General features: G+C 44.7%; 1 protein-coding gene across 1 annotated transcript; it reads left to right on the top strand.

Annotated features, from left to right (window-relative positions):
• Nucleotides 1-1,550: 1,550 nt before the first annotated feature.
• LOC311034482 (uncharacterized protein) lies at nt 1,551-19,290 on the top strand (the record flags this gene model as incomplete). Its single annotated transcript, XM_084042364.1, has 12 exons — nt 1,551-1,831; nt 7,067-7,171; nt 8,029-8,071; nt 9,263-9,341; nt 9,648-9,745; nt 11,269-11,383; nt 12,604-12,751; nt 14,586-14,681; nt 16,052-16,215; nt 16,619-16,690; nt 16,842-16,917; nt 18,037-19,290. Exons 1-12 carry the CDS (start codon nt 1,685-1,687, stop codon nt 19,288-19,290), a joined length of 2,397 nt encoding a protein of 798 aa, XP_083898490.1. The 5' UTR covers nt 1,551-1,684.
• Nucleotides 19,291-20,155: the final 865 nt, after the last annotated feature.

Below are 20,155 nucleotides of genomic sequence, written 5' to 3'. Positions count from 1 at the left end.
AGAAATTAAAGAAAGAAAAGTCGCATAGGCTAGCCAATAGCCTACATCAGTATATGTATATAGCCTACTTTTATTTGGCTCAACAAATAGCCTACATAAGACACTAGGCTAGCCTACTTTGAGCTCGCGGCTGAGTTGCCAATAGGAATGAAAGGAAACAGACGGTATGGAGATTGACTCTCACTCTAGGCTGCAGTGCACATTTACAGGATGCTGGTGGTGGTGGTGGTAGCCTAGACGGTATGTAGCCTACCTACTACTAGCCTACTGTATCCTGGAACATTGATGGATGATGACGGTAGGAGGATACAGTAGGGCAGGGGTCTTCAACGTTTTCAGGCCAGTTAAGGACCCCCTAACTGAGAGAGAGAGAGAGATGAAGCAGGGACCCCCTCTATATTGTATAAAATTGTGTTTCAGATTAAACTTTTTTTTTTAACTTGGCCTGCTCTTTTTTCCTTTTACACCTACACCTTTTTGCCAAAAATAGCAGATCTACAAGCTCACAACGCCTCGCAGCGCGAGGCGTTGTGAGCTTGTAGATCTGCTATTTTTAGCTAATGTTCCCCTAAGAAAAGGGATGCTATAGGGTTCAAGTGGTTGATGAAAAAAAAATCATACCACACAAAGATTTGGCGGACACCCTGTAGTAACTCTGAGGACCCCCTAGGGGTCCCGGACCCCCTGTTGAAGACCCCTGCAGTAGGGCTATCATGCCTGGTTGGTTTACACTTCGCCGTACGACGGTGTCGCTCGCCGAAAATACCCCTATTCTCTACACGCGGCAAGCGCACAAGGCGTCGGTATACACATCCACCTAGCCCTGGTCCAGGGCTTAGTGACTTCTCTCTACAACGCTCTGCCAGGCGCTCTGCTCCGCGCATAGCCATAGACCGAACATTCCACACCGTGCGATGTCTCCAACTTTAGTAAAAAATAAACGAAACTATTTCACTACTCAATGAAACAAAGGCAGTTTTGTGTTGTTGAAAGTCTATTCTCCAAGGTCGGAAGCCTCTCAGCACCCCATCTTCTCTGTATGATACACTTTTTTGGGCAGAACATAATATATGTCCGCCAGACGGAAATTATTGTATTTACTCCACTGCGCCCTCTATGGATTTGGTCGATGGTAATTTATACTGACCAGATCTGTAGAGGGCGCAGGTGAGTAATGCAAATAATGTCCGTCTGGCAAAACTGTTTTATTTTCTGCCCCAAAAAGTGTATTATACAGAGAAGTTGGGGTGCTGAGAGGTTTCCCACCCTGGAGAATAGGCTTTCGACAACACAAAAAAAGCCTTTGTTTCGGTGAGTAGCGAAATAGTTTTGTTTATTGTGTTTTACTAAAGTTGGAGACCTCGGCACGGTAGTGGAATCTTCGGTCTATGAGAATAGCAGCGCGCCTGGCAGAGCGTTAGAGAGAACTCACCCAGAATACACCCACCACCGTCGTACGACGGTGTATATTCTCATGTCTGGACTGAACGCACCGTAACGGTAGCAAGCTGCTGTGCTGCTTGTTCTGTCACATCTGGACGGGAGAGAGAGAGAGTGACGGATTCCCTAGAGAGCATGATGATGATGATGATGATGATGATGGTGATGGTGACTATGGCGGTGGTGTGAGAGCTTGGATTTGGGGACAAACCTAGTAAATGGATTTAAAAGATGAGTGGTGCTGATGGGAGACCTCCACCAGCAGCAGCACCACCGGCGGAGCGGGAGGCAGTCCTCCAGGGTCTCCAGGGTCTCCTCCAATAAGGAGACCATGAAGCTCCGGCTGCGGGTCTTATTCCTGGATGACAGCGAGCGCACGTTTGAAGTGGAGGTGAGTGAGAGAGATGAGAGATGATGATTGGGTGATGTTTAGGGCTCCAATACCAATTCTCTTTATAGAGCCTAGATTTTTTAAACTTGTAGGGTAGGCTTAAGTGAGGGGGGAAACATTCTGATAGATTTTTATAATCGATAACTGTTTGCCCTATCAGCGGAAGAGAAGATTTATTTTAAAAATTCAAAATTATTCAACACTTTCAAGATTTTTCATGTTTTTTTCTACAAAAATAGCAGATGTAGGCTACAAGCTGTAAGCTTTTAGATCTGCTTTTTTTTTATTTTTTTATTTAATAGCCATGGTAACACATTTAGCTGGGGACCCCCTGGAACCCCTCCAATGACCCCTGGGGGTCCCCGGACCCCACTTTGACAAGGCCTGTAGGCTAGAGATGATTTACAAGCTCACAGGCATTATGATGTGGACTTGTTGTACAACTGCTATGTTTGGTATTTTGAAAGTCAATTATGTTCAAATCAATAATTGTTTTTATAATCGATTGAACAGATGTGTTTAATTAACTATTGCACTGCCACTGCTAGTGATATTTTTCTCATACCTTGTCACCATCATCCTTCAATTTGTCTCAATTAGCCTAGATGTTGACTGATGGACCAATGGATGAGTGGATTGATTGTTTTGATTGATTGATTGATTGATTGATTGATTGATTGATTGATTGATTGATTGATTGATTGACAGCAGACAGGTGTCAACTGCCATAAACTTCTGTTACTTTTTTGCCGAAAATTATGCGTTATTACTTTGAGGTAAAGGTAATATACTCATTTGGATGTATATATGTAAGGAGTCGTAATAATGTATGAACTAAAAAAAATGATTGAAGCCAAATTTATCTGGCTTTCCATATGTTTTAAACATTTAATATAATGATTATTATATGTCAATATAATTATTGACATATTATATTTACTGTAAAATTACCACATTTTTCTTCTGGCACATATCTGTTAGGCCCTACACATACAGGCTACTTACTACATCATACAGAAAACATGCATGTTATGTGTGATATAATAATCACAGGCTGATGCGACTAAACACTATTAGCCTAGCCCTAGCTACATATAGTGCATTATTCTAAAAAAGGGACTTCACAACAATGAGAGTGAGTGAGTGAGTGAGTGAGTGAGTGAGTGAGTGAGTGAGTGAGTGAGTGAGTGAGTGAGTGAGTGAGTGAGTGAGTGAGTGAGTGAGTGAGTGAGTGAGTGAGTGAGTGAGTGAGTGAGTGAGTGAGTGAGTGAGTGAGTGAGTGAGTGAGTGAGTGAGTGAGTGAGTGAGTGAGTGAGTGAGTGAGTGAGTGAGTGAGTGTGTGTGTGTGTGTGTGTGTGTGTGTGTGTGTGTGTGTGTGTGTGTGTGTGTGTGTGTGTGTGTGTGTGTGTGTGTGTGTGTGTGTGTGTGTGTGTGTGTGTGTGTGTGTGTGTGTGTGTGTGTGTGTGTGTGTGTGCGCGCGCGCGTGCGTGCATGTAAAGCACCTCCATTATCCGTGCACATATACTTTTCTTGTCCGGGACCCTTGTGGCCATTATTCGCATCTTTGTGCATACGTGTGTGTGCTTGTGTGTGTGTGAGAGAGAGAGAGGCGGGGGGGGGGGGATTTAGGAAAGCAGGGGGGGTCGGAGAATGAGTGAGAGAAAAACTTCAGTCTCAGTGTGTGTGTGTGTGTGTGTGTGTGTGTGTGTGTGTGTGTGTGTGTGTGTGTGTGTGTGTGTGTGTGTGTGTGTGTGTGTGTGTGTGTGTGTGTGTGTGTGTGTGTGTGTGTGTGTTGAGGAAAGACTACATATTCTTCCTGACCCCAATCTTTTTCCCTCCTGGGCAAAATGGCAATTAGCCATCAAAAGAGAGGAAGATGGATGGACGGATTAATGGACAGTTGGATAAACAGACCTGTTTATCAGGACATCACATACTGCACACATGATGTATGCTGTATGTACCGGTACATCATATCCAAACAGACTGTATCTAGTCCTGTGGTTCTCAACATATGGGCCGCGGCCCACTGGAGGTCCGTGAGGATATTACAAGTGGGCTCCTAAGTAAGGAAAGCCTCCTACCGGAACCACTGCCCGTCATCAAATTATTGGCGTAGGAATGCGACAAAAAAATATCCATGAATTCAAGTCTCCATGGCATTGGTTCTCAAAGTGGGGTCCGGGGACCTCCAGGGGTCCTTGAGGGGGTTCCAGGGGGTCCCCAGCTAAATGATGGATAGGAACCAAATGGACCCTTATGGGTCTGTAACTCTGAGAGTGTCCAAATGGAACCAAAGCCATTTGGACACTCTCAGAGTTATATTAACATTGATTTTTTTTACAATATAAATTGGGGTCCAAGAGAAATAAATGCCATTAAATGGGGGTCCGTAGCCTAATGCATGTGAAATTAAAATGGTTGAGAATCACAGCTAGAGCCGTAAAAATCGTCTCTTATGGGGGGTCCCTGGCATATCTTTTAAAATGGGGGTCCGCGGGCTAATAAGTGCCAATTTGGGGGTCCTTGACATGAAAAAGTTTGAGAACCACTGCTCCATGAGGTGACTAATCGATTTTGGGGGGGACTATCCTGTTAAGGCCAGATGGTTGGGTTTCGAGTGGGCCCTGATCCAGAAAAGGTTGAGAACCACTGCTCTAGGCTATGCATATCATATCTAATCGGACTGTATTTAGCACATACATTATGTCAGAAATGTAACAGGGCCCTTAAACTGCCCCGGCAACATTTTGTGCTGAAATAAATGGTGCATGTATCATAGAGCCTTTCTCCAAAGCACTTTACTATGTGCATTAAACAGGCTCACATTCACACACTGATGGCGGAGGCAACCATGCAAAGCACTAACCTGCTCATCAAGAGCAAGTTGGGGGGTGTGTGTGTGTGTGTGTGTGTGTGTGTGTGTGTGTGTGTGTGTGTGTGTGTGTGTGTGTGCGTGCGTGTGCGTGTGCGTGTGTCCATGTATCTTTTATGAACTTGATAACCTTGTGGTCAAAGTTAAGTGAGATCATGTTTCCTGCACACGTGTGTGTGTGTGTGTGTGTGTGTGTGTGTGTGTGTGTGTGTGTGTGTGTGTTGGGTAAAGCTATAAGAGATCAAGCTAAAAGAGGGTGTGGTTACTTGTCCGCGTTGATAGCCGGTTAGGTCTGTTACTCTAATCGCACACAGCTGCTGTGTGCATCTCTCTGTGACACACACACACACACACACACACACACAGAGTTGCCCGCTGTGGTGATAAACACAGGTACAGGGTTGTCAGGGCGTGTGTGTCGCCATAGCAAAGGAAGCCTCACACACACGCCCATCTACCCCCGTGACATGATAATTATGAGACAGAGACACGAGAGAGAGAGAGAGAGAGAGAGAGAGAGAGAGAGAGAGAGAGAGAGAGAGAGATAGTTTTTTTTGTTTTCTTATAAATGCCATCATGATTTGAGTGCGTGGGGATCTCATCTTAAATAAGCCGTTGTGCTTTTATGAGCGATCCAGTTTAGAGGACCTTGTATTGTTAACTGTACTTCCATGTACCTTTTCCATGTCTTTCTAAATAAAGTACTACAATCAATCAATCAATCACGTAGGCCTACACTTTTCCTGTCACAACAGCTCACACATCTTGCTGTTGTGTTTGCACATTTACATGCACTTCACCCAGCAAATATGGGACGTTTTGGTCATTGGCCATGTTTTGGGTGTTTTAGTTTGGGTGTTTATAATCTGTGGGAAGTATGTGTCTCTGATGTCTTGATGCAGTGGGCAGGTCGTTAGAAAGCGCAGCTCAGTTTCCAGCTCATCTGGTGTGCAGTGGGTGTAAGGCTATTGTCTGTTTTCTCTTGGGAGACAGATGTGCCCTTCGGCGGCCTTTCCTTTTTTTTTGATGGTAAGGCTGTGTTGTTCACTGTCTGAGTGCACATTGTCAAGGATTCAGTCGCGGTGCTCAGGTATTCTGTCATTGTGTATTCTGATTCTCTATTGAGGGACAATTGTTACGCGTACTAGTTGATCTGTCGTTGTCTCTCTTTGTCTCTTTGTCTCTTCATGTCTGTCTGTCTGTCTGTCTGTCTGTCTTTTTCTCTGTTTCTCTTTGTCTTTCTGTCTCAGAATCAACTTCAGTATCACATCACAGGTTTGCAGGTGTAAAGAAGTGGGTGTGAAATTCGTTTCAGTGCAAGCTCCATCGTTCTGTTGTTTTCAGAAAGGAGAAAAGGAAAGAAGAGGGGGGGGGGGGGGCAGGGAAAGGCCAAAAAATCGAGCCACTAAAGAAAAACATGTCAAGGAGAGGCACAAATCTAAGATATCTACATACTATGCACATAGACAGCGTAGGCCAGCAGGTACAGTATGTACGGTACGTGAGGTCAGACATAAGAGGTGCGAGGTGGTAGGTCCACATTAGCAGCAGGTATGTACCTGAGATTAGACCTTAACACAGACCGGGACCGCATCTGTGTCATTTTTTAGATTGCTTTGGCTATTCAAAAATAGCAGATATACAAGCTCATAGCACGGGGGCAGATGGGGGTCTGCGGGTAAATACATATAATTCTGGGGGTCCTTGACATGAAAAGTTTGAGCACCACTGATATATATAGCAACATATGTTTAAAAAAAAAAATAGGATTTAGAATCTCCAGAAGCAAAGATTCGAGTTAAAATGTTCGCCGTCAAAATTTAAATCTTCAAAGATTTGCAAACATTTTCAAGATTTTTCAAAAATAAAAGTAAACTATAAACTATAAACTATAAACTATGCCTATTGCCTAACCCTAACCTAAACCCCTATACCTTAACCTCACAAAAAACTGTGCCTAAATCTAACCTTAACCTCACTATGCCTAACCCACAAACAAAGCTGCTACAGACCAAAACATCACCAAACCCAGTACTGTTTATTTCTTTAATAAAAATGTAAACTTCCTGCTGATTTTACTACTTGAAGATCCGGTTCCGCGGATCCAGTCCGGGTTTTCTTCTTAATACAATTTGTATTTTTATTAAGAAGAAAACCCGGACTGGATCCACGGAATCGCATTTGCAGGAAGTTGACGTTTTATTAAAAAAAATAAACAGTACTGGGTTGGGTGATTTATATATTGTCTTGTGAGGGGCGGTTGTCATGCCTTGTCCAACAGTCTGATGGTATTCTAATGGTGTCTCTCTCTGTTTCTCTGTCTTTGTCTCTCGGTCTCGTTCTGCGGGTCCCTCCTTCAGCAGAGTGTCCTAGGAGGGGAGTTCTATAACAAGGTGTGCGGTCACCTCAAACTCCTGGAGAAGGAATACTTTGGACTGGAGTTCAGACATCACACTGGCAGCTATGTAAGACACTCACGTACGCATGCACGTGCACACGCACACACATTACTACATCTCGGAGGCAAATGTTGTACTTTTACTCCACTACAAGTATTTGAAAACCTTAGTTACTAGTTACTTTGCAGATATACATGACATTATAAAACATACATTAACCACTTTAGCCTTACTTTACCGAGGCTATTTGAAAATAGCCGATCTACAAGCTCACAACGCGTCGCATCGTGACGCGTTGTGAGCTTGTAGATCTGCTATTTTCAAACATTTGAGTACTTTTACTCTTGGTCCTTTAAGTACATTTTGATACCAATACTTTTGTACTTTTACTCAAGTAAACGGAATTCCTGACTTTTACTTAACAGAGTATTGAAACCTTTACTTAAGTAAAACATTTGAGTAGTTTTCCTACCACTGACACACACACACACACACACACACACACACACACACACACACACACACACACACACACACACACACACACACACACACACACACACACACACACACACACACACACACACACCCCATATGGTACGCCTCCTCGTCTGTATCTGTCTGTATCTTGGGCACCATTTTGGAGAAGGCAAGCTTCCTGACCAATCACAGCGTGTCTCCTCCGGGACTTGTCAGAATCTAGTTGTATGAAAATATAACGGGATATGTTTATACAACTATATTCTGACAAGTCCTGGAAAAGACACGTTGTGATTGGCCAGTAGTCAGGAAGCTTGTCTTCTCCAAAATGGCGGCCGCGATACAGGTCGCTCCAATGAACTGCAGAAGCCAATGAGGTATCTAGGTTTCTATATCTATGGTACACATCATATAGTCTGACTAATAGTAGCTGTGTCTTTCAGGTGTGGTTAGAACTACTGAAGCCCCTGGCTAAACAGATCACATGTAAGTCTACTAACCAATCATCACTTCACATCGACCACAAGAACCCCAGCATCCCTTTTCTGGACATAGAAAAACAAAAGAAGAAAACAACTTTTCGTTGAATTGTTGAATTGTTGAAAATTAGGCGGAAATAGATTAACATGCTGCAACCATTTATGAACCATTTGGTGAAAACAGGCTTACATTAAGAGAAAATAGAAGAACATTTGGCGAAAGTAGGCAAACGCTCAGCGAGACTAGCCGATCTAGTAGCTCAGTGGTTCCCAAACTGGGGTTCTTGACAAGAAATAATAATCCCGCTAGTGTTTGAGTAGCGCGAGCCGTGAAAAATAATAAACAAAAAACACATGTGTAGCGAACGCGTATATAAGGATAAATATACTAAGGATTAGTCTGTGACGTCACTGCTAAAATACCAAGGATGCGTCCGTGACGCCAATATCATATTAACAGAGAAAACGTTACATTTCGAGGTTTCAAAGACCAGTGCACACACTGCCTTGGTTGTGTATTGTTGATCTGTTGTTATTATAACTCAAGACAACGTCAGGAACACAGTCAAACTTTATTATTCACTCTAGAGTGACTTTTCTTCTGTGAATGACATTCTCTCTCCAAAAGCCCCATAGTCCACAGCGCCCCCATGAGGCACATATTTACCATTACTGTTAAATGAAATGGTCTCGAGTCTTGGCCAGTGTGAATGCTGGCCATCTGGGAGAAGCCAAGCGTAGGCTACTCGGGAACGGTTTGATTCAAACGGACCCAGTCTGAATCCGCCCTTAGTTTAATGTGCGACATTGTTTTCTCACTCAGCAGTAAACAAACCAACATACAGTGTAAGTGTATACAGGGTATCTGTGAGCTTGTCTTTCGGCTATTTTCACAATTCTGATCTGTGGAACCGAGTCAAACTAAACGTAATGCCTACAATTCAAAAGTGCGTGTCAGGGTGGGGGGGGGGTCCCCAGTTCAAATATGATTATTTTGGGGGGTCGCGGCCTGAAAAGTTTGGGAACCCTTGTACTAGCTCACATGGCGTTGTGAGCTTGTAGATCGGCTATTTCCGCTATTGACATAGGCAGAGAAGCATATAGGGTTAATTGTGAACTTCAGTTCATCAAATGTACAGTATCCCACCTCTCTCTCTCTCTCTCTCTCTCTCTCTCTATCTCTCTCTCTCTCTCTCAGACACCAGTGATCTATTCTTTAGGTTCATAGTAAAGTTTTTCCCTCCAGACCCTGGACAACTGAAGAGAGGCCTCACCAGGTAACAGTGTGTGTGTGTGTGTGTGTGTGTGTGTGTGTGTGTGTGTGTGTGTGTGTGTGTGTGTGTGTGTGTGTGTGTGTGTGTGTGTGTGTGTGTGTCCATGCCTGTTTCATTACATTGACGTCATCGCAAACTAAACTCTTTTTCATGCAATGTCTAGTTGTCAGTGGCATGGTTCTACACCCCCTGGTGGTGAATCAACAGTAGAGCAGTGTATACTGTATTATGATGTTATTTCATGGTTTTACTACACTCTCTCTCTGTCTGTGTGTGTGTGTGTGTGTGCATGTGCGTGTGTGCGTGAAGGTACCTGTTTGCCCTGCAGATAAAACAGGATCTGTGTAACGGCAGCCTGACGTGTAATGACAACAGCGCCGCCCTGCTGGTTTCTCATATACTGCAGTGTAAGTACAGACAAGCAGTATAATGACTGGAGAGCCCCAGGGCTCTCTAACTAGGCCCCCTCCTTATTTCCCTCTACACTAAATATCTTTGCCAAAAAGCAGCGATCTACAAGCACACATTGCTTGTAGATTTTATATTCGCAGAATGTTCGCAATGTGCATGTTTAAAAGATCCCCAATAGACGGATTTCCGCGCGACGTCATCACAGAGCAGAATGCGCAATCTGCGCATGCTCGGGGGAAACGAATTGTTGCGCCGTTCACTCTGTTGTTGTGTTCGGGAGTTAGATAGCCATAATTCTGCTATTATAGGCATAATAGGCATAATGCTGCTATTATATACAAACAGATCCAACTTCCGACAAATCATTTTTATTGAGTAAACAAGGTATTACAAACTGCATAATTTAATCTACTTTCATTAAACCTGGTGAAGATCATTTCTTTTATGAATGGACGTTTGACCAGAGCTGCTGCGGGTAATGGCGCCCTCTATAGGCTTACCCCTCCTCTGCGCGGTCATATCCTCTCAATGTTTACAAACATGAAACCCGTCTATAGAGGCACATGGATGAGCCTGCCGAGGTCCTGAACACAGTAAATACAATACAGACATGCAATTAGCAGATTGAATCACCAAATGGACTATAATTGGTTTATTTTGTTTGTTTTGTTGTAATTTTTTATGATTATGATTATGATGATTATGATGATTATGATGATTATGATGATGTTGATGATGATTATTGTTGTTGTTATTTTTGCAAATCGACTTGGTCCTCGACTTTTAGGCTATGTATTTTCTTACGATATGTCCAGTATCCGAAAATAAAAATGAAATGAACTGAACTGAATTAAATACAAGACACATTCAAGTGTAGAAACAACAAAATAGAATAATAATACAAAAAAGACAATTATTGGCAAGATATCTCTTGATGTAGGCTACTTTTTGAAAGTAATTTTTTACGGACTCTATATCTTTGGGCAGAGAATTCCATAGAGCTATCCCATTTGACGCTTTTGCATTTTTTCCATAAATCAGGGCCATTGAACACCCTTTGCGTCTATGTGTTGGTAAAAAAAATATTGAACCAATGAAAAGCATTAAAAAGCGCTTCTGATAAAACAAGCAACTCCATTGGATCCTCAAATTCTCTGCTAAACCAGCGAAGACCACCGGAGTTAGCTGGTTTTGCTGACTCCAGGCTCCACCCCCTTTTGACCTCCAACGTCATGGTGAGCTTGGAGGTCCATTCAGCTGTTCTTATCAATGATGAACAAAACCTCCTCACTTTTTTCATTTTCTGAAAAATGAACATTTTGGAGTTAGCTGCTTCCTGTCGGACAGCAGAGATATAATGTATATCCTACAGTCGATTTATAGGAGACTATGATGACCTGTATATAATGTGTATCCTACAGTCGATTTATAGGAGACTATGATGATCTGTATATAATGTGTATCCTACAGTCGATTTATAGGAGACTATGATGACCTGTATATAATGTGTATCCTACAGCAGAGCTAGGGGACTATGACGAGGACCTGGACTGTCATCATCTGGAGCTGAAACACTACGTCCCCAATCAGGAATATCTGGACCACAAGATTATGAAGTTACATAAGAAACACAGGTACACACACGCACACACGCAGGCACACACGGTCGCACGCACGCATACACCTCTTTTTGCATTGTATTGTGGGAGTTGGGAGATTCTTCAGTAGACCCTTTTTTATTGGTTCAGTTTAGTCTTCTCTCTGTTATGTGTCTTTCTGGACAGTTTTGAGGTGAAGCCTCGCCACTGTACGCCTGCATGCAGGTTCATTTTAGTCACTATTTTTGTCGGGTGTAAATCCATACTGCCCAAAACTCTTACTTTTCAGGTAATGGCAAAAAGAACCACATGTGTTCCAATGGATCCAATGTAGTTTAATTTAGTCGCAAGCTCTTGTTAATTATTTTCATTCATTAAGTATTTATAAACCCACACACAAGATGAACTGCTTTCGACAATGTTTCAGTAGCCTCGATCTCCAGGCTTTTATTTTCCTCCGCGTTTCGCTCAAAAAGAAAGCCTGGACCAAGCTGTTGACATTCCTGGCATAGGAAGTGGGAGTCAACCTTTCATTTCCCCAACCAACCAGAGTGCAGTGGGCGTCGCTCCAAATGTTGTGACGTCAGGGCTCTCAATAGAGCGTCGCAGTTCCCGCCCACTTCCAGTTGCCGGAAGTAAATACTCAATGCATTTTTCCCATTGACTTTTCCGAAAATATTTATATAAATTAATTTAAGCCTAGAATCAAGCTATCCAGGATCCTGGTGAATCATGACCATAAAACGTTTGATTCTGTGAAAAAAACTTTTTTGAAAACGGCAAAACAAAGGGTATTTATTAAACATAGTATATCATATGATTAAATATAAAATTTAAAAAATCACAGAAAAAAAGGTTTTATGGTCATGATTCACCAGAATCCTGGATGGCTTGATTCTAGGCTTAAATTCATTGATATAAATATTTTTGGTCAATGGTCAATGGGAAAAATGCATTGAGTATTTACTTCCGGCACCCGGATTCTGCGCAACTGTGATGCTCTATGCTGCACATTCGGGAGGAGGAGAGGCAGGGGGCGGGCGCACAGATTGGTGAACCAATGGGAGCCCCCGGCTGTTTTCTCCAGAGATTTTGAATCCGCCCCTCTATGCCAGATATCAGACGCGCTGGGGCAGGCTAATGTTTGAGTGACACTATCATACAAAGTCGAAGTAGGGCATGTTTACCAAGAAATGGAGATACAAGGTTTCTGCCCGACAGCGCTGATTTGCTCTCCATGTGTCCCTCCTCCACAGAGGGGCGTCTCCAGCTGTGTCAGACATCCAGCTGCTGGAGGTGGCCAGGAAGCTGGACATGTACGGCATCAGACCTCACCCTGCCCACGATGGGGAGGCCATGAGGATCAACCTGGCTGTCACACACTCTGGAGTCCTGGTGTTTCAGGTACAATCACCTACACACTCATCTACATGCATGTGTGTACTGCGGGCCAGGTGGAACTTGACGTCCGATTGGCTGGCAGGTCGCCGCGGCAACCCGGGCAGGAAGCGGGAGTCGTCGCTGGAATGCCCCGCCTCCGTGCCCCGACGCCCGCCGTCCAATAGCCTCGCCCCGATGCTCCCCGGCGGGCACACCCCTCCGGAGTGTATACACACGCTCTGGAGTGACTTAGTGGGGCCTGCTTCATTCTGCATTCGTGCATTATGATGGTTGATAGGATCCTTTCTGTGCCAGTCCTTTATATTGCATTGGTTTGATGTAGAATTTGAGACAATAGGCTCTATGCACAGCAGCCGTATTGGAAAGAAATTGGGCCTCTTCTTACTTCCTTCACAGGTGTTACCAATGATACTAATGAAGGCTCTGTTCCATTCTGGTCAGGGTGCTGATATTGTGCACGTTGGCTCACTAGAAACACTCCATTTTGGTTCCCAAATGGCCCCTTATGGTGGGTGTGTAACTCTGAGAGTGTACAAATGGAACCAAATGGACCCGTAAGGGTCCATTTGGTTCCATTTGTACACTCTCAGAGTTATGGGGGTCCTTGAAAATAAGACAACCACTATGCCACACTAAATGGAACAGAGCCTTAATTAGTATTATTGGTAACACCTGTGAAGGAAGTAAGGAAGGGGCCCAATTCATTCCCAATATGGCCGCTGTGCATAGAGCCTATTGGAACTGAAGTAGGTGTTCCAGCGTGTGTTCTGTGCACGGAGGTCCCTGGCAGGGAAGCGTCTTTGTGAGAAGAGTAGTGGAGGCAGGCTCACATGAAAGTGTTTCCATTTTTGTATAAAGGAAAGGTTTTTGTTTTTGTTTATGTTTGAGCATCTCTCTGACAAGCTCTTATGATGTGTTTCATGAAACCATTAGTTGAGAGTTATTAGTTATTACGCTTATGACTAATGGATGGAAAAGGACAAATTCCGAAATAGCTTCAAATCGATGGAGATGGCATGAGATGGAAGAACTGCACTTAGTGGTGTAAAGTAACTAAGTACATTTACTCAAGTACTGTACTTAAGTACACTTTTGAGGATTTTTTTTACTTTACTGGAGTATTTCCGATTTTCAGTACTTTTACTCTTTGAGTCTCCTACTGGTTACATTAGCATCTTTCCGCCGGTAATCAATAATGTTAATGGCTTAGGAATCCGACGAAAACAAAAATTCAATGCTTGAATTCAATGCTTCATGGGGTGTGTAATTGATAGAAAATAAGATATTTTTCGGGTGAATTTCTCCTTTAAGTAAAACAATTCAGTACTTTTTTCACCACTGACTGCACTCACAACTCATCTGTAGTACGCTTTTATATTGATGTGCCACTGGATGTAGGTGTTGTCAAGATATCCAGCTACATGGCGAAAAATAAATAAATAGCTTAACTACTTGAAAGCTACCTCATTGTGAAAGTAGTGAATCTAGCCACAAACTATATGGAAATATAAGCTAGACACACTGACATGTGTGATCCTTCACCTAAAGAATGGTACTGGGACAATTATCCAGTCTCTTTATTGCTTTATTAACATTGTCTAAACTTTCAATCACTTAATAATAAAGTGAGGGGAGAACATAAAAAAGCTGTGCTCCCTACATTTGTTGTACTTTGTAATTTGTTGTTTTTAATACTTAGGTATTTTTAAAAGCAAGTGCTCCGGTACTTTAACTCAAGCACACATTTGACTGAGCAACCTTTACTTGTAGTAGAGTAATATTTGATCAGCAGTACTGTATATATACCGTGACTCCTGTCCTGTTTCTGGGCTTTCAGGGAAACACCAAGATCAACACGTTCAGCTGGGCCAAGATACGGAAACTCAGCTTCAAGCGCAAACACTTCCTCATCAAACTGCATGATAAGATCGGGGTGAGGAGCTATAAATACACACAACTACATGACTAAATACCTAGACGGCATGTACAGGAGGTAGAGAGAAACAAAGAAAGAAAGAAAGAAAAACAACACTAACACTTTAAAGCTTCATCTGAATATGTATGTGTGTACAATCATGTATGTTTACAGTATATGAATATTCATGTCCATGTATGTATGCACATGTATGTGTGTAAGCGTGCGTGCGTGCGTGCGTGCGTGCGTGTGCAGGCGTGCATGCAAATATGTATTATTACTAGGGCTGGGACTCGATTAAAAAAAATAATCTAATTAATTAGAGGCTTTGTAATTAATTAATCTAAATTAATCGCATGTTTAATCGCATATCAATATTTGACCTGAGAAGCAATTTCTTTTCAGTTAAAACAGATTTTGGTATATGAGTGAATCAATGAGTGAATACATAAGTTTAAGCAACAAAAAATAGTTCTGCACACAACCGTGTTTTTATCCACGCTTCCATCAGAGAGTTTTTTAAATCTAAATTTCCCATCCACTGGGCCAAGCAAAGCAGTCTGATCGGCTTCTTGTCCCATTGCGTGCACACCTGAAACTCGTCCAGTGAGAAGGTTCTGTGGTGCATAAACTAAGCGCGATTAAAATGCGATTAATTTTTTTAATCACGTTAATTTTCTGTAATTAATTAATCTAAATTAATCAGTTAAAGTCCCAGCCCTAATTATTACATTACATTACAGTCATTTAGAAGACACTTTTATCCACAGCGACTTACAATAAGTGCATTCAACATAGGTAGGCAAGAAAACTACTAATCACCGGTAGTCTTATGTGAATTCTCTTCTAAAACAAGCAACTAAGAGTATACCTAGCGCTAAGGTAAAAGTGCAATATATCAGCTACCTACTTTCTTAAACAGATGAGACAAATAGGAAAATCAAATGAGCAAAAGCTAGTATCAAATAAACAAGATCCAATAAAACAAGAGCTCGTACAAATAATTGACAACAAGTAGGCAAGGCTAAGAGGAAGGGTCAGGGTAGTGTTTCCTGAAGAGGTGGGTTTTCTGCCTGCGGCGAAAGATGTGTGTGTGTGTGTGTGTGTGTGTGTGTGTGTGTGTGTGTGTGTGTGTGTGTGTGTGTGTGTGTGTGTGTGTGTGTGTGTGTGTGTGTGTGTGTGTGTGTGTGTGTACACACACATGTATGTGTATGCATGTATGTTTGTTTGTAAGTGTGCATGCTGCAGCCCTCTTATAAGGACAGCGTGGAGTTTACATGTATATATGTGTGTTTGTATGGATGTGTGCACCTTGCAGCCCTCTTATAAGGACATCGTGGAGTTTACATGTATATGTATGTGTTTACATGGATGTGTCCATGGTACAGCCCTCTCATAAGGACATCGTGGAGTTCTCCATGGCGAGTCGTGATGTGTGTAAGTCCTTCTGGAAGGTGTGTGTGGAGTACCACGCCTTCTTCAGGCTGCCGGAGGAACCAGAGCCCACACACACAACCATACTGTCCTGCAAGGGGTCCAACTTTAGATACAGGTACACGCACGCAAGCACGTTTGTATTACTATACTAGGACATTTTAAGACAGCATTGAAAATAGCTGAAAAAATAATCCACATAAGCTGTAGAGTGCCAGACGCTGGCACATGTATAAATCATGCAACCCTAAACCCTAAACCTAAATGTCAAATCCTAGCCCAACAACACCTGAATATCTTCATAATTGTAAGCCTAACATTAATATATGTTACCTTTTTATATGTCTGATTCTACAAAAAGGGGTAGTTTTCTATATAATGGTCCTCACAATGTCTATTTCCCAATTTCTACTGTATTGTGGGGAAACTTGTGTGTGTGTGTGTGTGTGTGTGTGTGTGTGTGTGTGTGTGTGTGTGTGTGTGTGTGTGTGTGTGTGTGTGTGTGTGCGTGCGTGCGTCAGTGGTCGCACACAGAAGCAGCTGTTGGAGTGCATGGGGCCTGGAGGAGAGAGGAAACACACACAGTTCGAGAGGTGAGAACAAACTCATAAACTGAGCTGATTTGTTCAGATCATATTGAATACAAAACAATAACTTGTTTAAAGTGACTATTGATGGTGTTTAAGGCCAGTGTGTCCAGTCAATACTGATGTTGTGTCTCTTACTGTGTCGTTCTCTCTCCAGGACGCTTCGCCAGGCAGACCACGACTCCAGACAGTCTCGCTCGTCTCCTGACCTCCTAACCGCTGTGTCCAAACAAGTAATCACACCATTTTGATCCAATACATACATACACAGTAATGGGTGCAGAACAGGGGGGCTTCGACGGGGGGCTTCCGTGACCCCTAGGGGGTCCTCAGAGTTACTACAGGGGGTCCGCCAAAATCTTTGTGTGATGGGGAACATTATAGCCGAAAATAGCCGAAAATTATAGATTATAGCCGAAAATAGCTCACAACGCCTCGCGCTGCAAGGCGTTGTGAGCTTGTAGGTCTTCTATTTTCAGAGAGTCGGTGTGTAGAGGGAAAAAGAGCAGACCAAGTACAGAGCCCAACGGCCAAGTTGACTAAATATTGAGGGTTCTAAAGGTTAACTATCTGAAAATACACTAAAGCATGAATCCAGCCATCTATGAAATCTATGAACAAAGTTTAATCTGAAACACAATTTCATACAATATAGGGGGGGGGGTCCTTGCTTGATCTTTCTCTCTGCTAAGGGGTCCTTGGCCTGAAGAACGTTGAAGACCCCTGGTATAGAGAGATACATGGTGGCTTCGGAAAGCATTCCCATTTCTCCATTTAGTTATAGACTTGCTAATCTCTCAAGAACAGAACATTCTGCTCTCCGCTTGAATCTGTCGGGGGGGTTCGTCATATCGCGTACGCACTGGCCTACAAGTGGGCGTGCCTTCAGATCAGGAAGCAGGCCGCGCTTTACCCAATCAAATGTAGTGGGCGGGATTTACGTGTCTGCGGATCCTTGCACACTAGAAACAAACCGAAACTCATTTAACAATAGCGTCCTCGAAGCAGACAAAACCACGGAAAGATATTCACATTTCAACTTGCTCTTTCATCATAGAAACAAGTGGGCTTATAACCAAAACGATCCATGTTCTCTGGGAGAAGTGGTGTTAGTGTTCCGTGTAGAAATATTGTTAGTGGGAATGAAAACATAGTCGCACCACCGGAAGTGAAAGGCTGAAGGCAGACCAAAACCCCGGTTTCCTTGCGCACGGGTGCTCCATTTAGCTCCCCCAGAGCTAAGTGAAATAGTAAAAAACAGCAGAGGGCGCTGTTTTTCATTTTCTATTTGGCGATGGGTTCCCAGATTGTAGACTTGCTAACATGTGTGTTTGTGTGTGTTCCCTCCACAGATGTACAAGCATCCGTTCCGTCGACCCGGTGGGGCTCGGGCGGTCCGCAGCCAGGACCCCCTGGACCCCCGCACACAGGACTGCGCAGAGGTCACCAAGAGGGGCGGGGCCAAGCGCAGCCAATCATTCGTCGAGGTGGCCCAGAGGTCCCACCCCCCGACCTCCGGCCCCGAAGCCCATCGTCCCCTGTCGCCGGCGTCTTTCGACCAATCGTCTCCCGCGCCCAAGATAAGGTCCGCCTCCACCTCGGCGATGGAGGAAGGAGGGCGAGCGGGGGGGCGGCCGCCGGGCGGAGCGGCGGCACAGCGCCAGGCGCAGCGCCTCGCCGGCATCTACAGCCACCGCTCCCGGCGCAAGCCCAACCCCCAGCCTCACCCGGACGCCGCGCAGCAGCTGGTCCTCCTCTACCCCAACAGCCCCGCCCACCAGTACCGCCCCGTCCTCCCCGTGTTCCCATTGGCCGGCGGCTACCCGCCCCTCCACCCCCGACACTATAACTACCTGCGGGACCACATCGGCGTCTCCTCGTTAGAGCGTTTCCCGCAGCAGAGGCGGGACTACGAGAGGATGGAGGGCCACCACCCGCTCTCCGGCCGCAACGCGTCCTCCTCGCTCTCGCCGCTCCGGAGCCGGCGGCTCCGCCCCTCAGGCTTCGCGGGGGGCGGGCCGGGGTCGGCCCAAGGGGGAGGGGGGCCGGCGTACCCGCCGGGGAGCATCGGGGCGAGGCTATTGGACGCCGGCGGGCGGCGGGGCACGGAGGCGGGCCACTACAGCGACGACTCCCGCTTCCTGCCGGGGTTGCCGCGGCGCGCCGCCAGCCAGTCGGACGTCGTCAAGTTCCACCTGGCCCGCAGCGCCAACCCCGCCTTCGACCCCGCCTCGGAGTTCCGCCCCCTGGGCTACTACCCTCACCTGACGCGGCCCTCCCGCCCCACCTACCTCCCCCTGAACTCCTCCCCCTTGTTGCCGGAGCGACCCACGTCGCTGTGCGTGGTAGGGGGTGCCGGGACGGGGTTCTACGACTCGGACCCGGAGGTCTTCTACTCGTACTACCGCTCTCCGCCCCCGCTGGGCGGAGTGGTACGCCCCGGCAGACTGGCCAGGATGAGGCACTCCTCCGGAAGCCTCCAACTGGACGAGGAGGAGGAGGAGGAAGGAGGAGGGGAGAAGGACGACATAGGAGAGGAGAGGAGAGGTGAGGGAGGTGGAGGAGCAGATGCAGGAAGAGTGAGGATTACTCAAGTGAGGCTGTGAATGGAAGCGTTGCAACACGAAAACGAAATAGACGTGTGTGGACAAAATAGCAGATCTGCAAGCTCACAATGCCGTTACAAATCAAACCCTGAGGAGCACACACAGATCCCAGTGCACACTTATCCGGACACGTACAAAAGCTACAAATGGATGAGGTGGAGAATTCTCTCTTTTGACACGATGGACAAACTACACTCCAAACTCTTCTGTTCTGTGCTATTGTATGTTGCTGATGTGCCACTGGAGATGTTAGCTTCTGTCAAACTACCAGGATGAAAAGTAAGCCACGTCATTCTGAAAGTAACGAAGCTACTGCCCACAAGCTACTTAACCTCGGTCCCAGCCTCACTCATCTGCGAAGAGAAGAGCCTGGTCACGACCTAAAGCAGCGAGTGTCTAGGAAGTCCTGAGTGGACAGGAGTTCTGTTTCCCCCGGAAACGATATTTTTTGACCAATCACAACACTCGTTTCATTCACGGAGAATGTTAACAGATTTGTAAAGCATCAACGTCATTTGCTTGGGCGGTACTTCCGCCAAATTCAACCATTTCTGGTTGTCAACTTCCTAGACAACCAACATCCCAGGCCTTGCCCAGGGTGCAAGCTACTGGGACATACATGTACTGTGGTTAAGCTGGTAGTGCCCAGCACTAGTATAAGTATATACGTTGACAAACATGATGGTAACTGTGGGTGATTAATGTGTCATAGGGTGACAGACGGACAGGAACGCATGAGTATGTGCGAGGTCTTTACAACAATTTCGGACACATTTTCTACGTTTTGAAAAGCTTTTGAAAGTCGTTGAAAAATGGTGCCAATAAAGATAATGCTTAAAATTTGAATTGAAATTAAGCTTTTAAT

Source organism: Gymnoscopelus microlampas (genome assembly GCF_963454915.1).
Source record: "Gymnoscopelus microlampas genome assembly, chromosome: 19".
Lineage (NCBI taxonomy): Eukaryota > Metazoa > Chordata > Actinopteri > Myctophiformes > Myctophidae > Gymnoscopelus > Gymnoscopelus microlampas.
The sequence above is the reverse complement of the archived record's forward strand: the minus strand, read 5'-3'. Positions and strand labels throughout refer to the sequence as shown.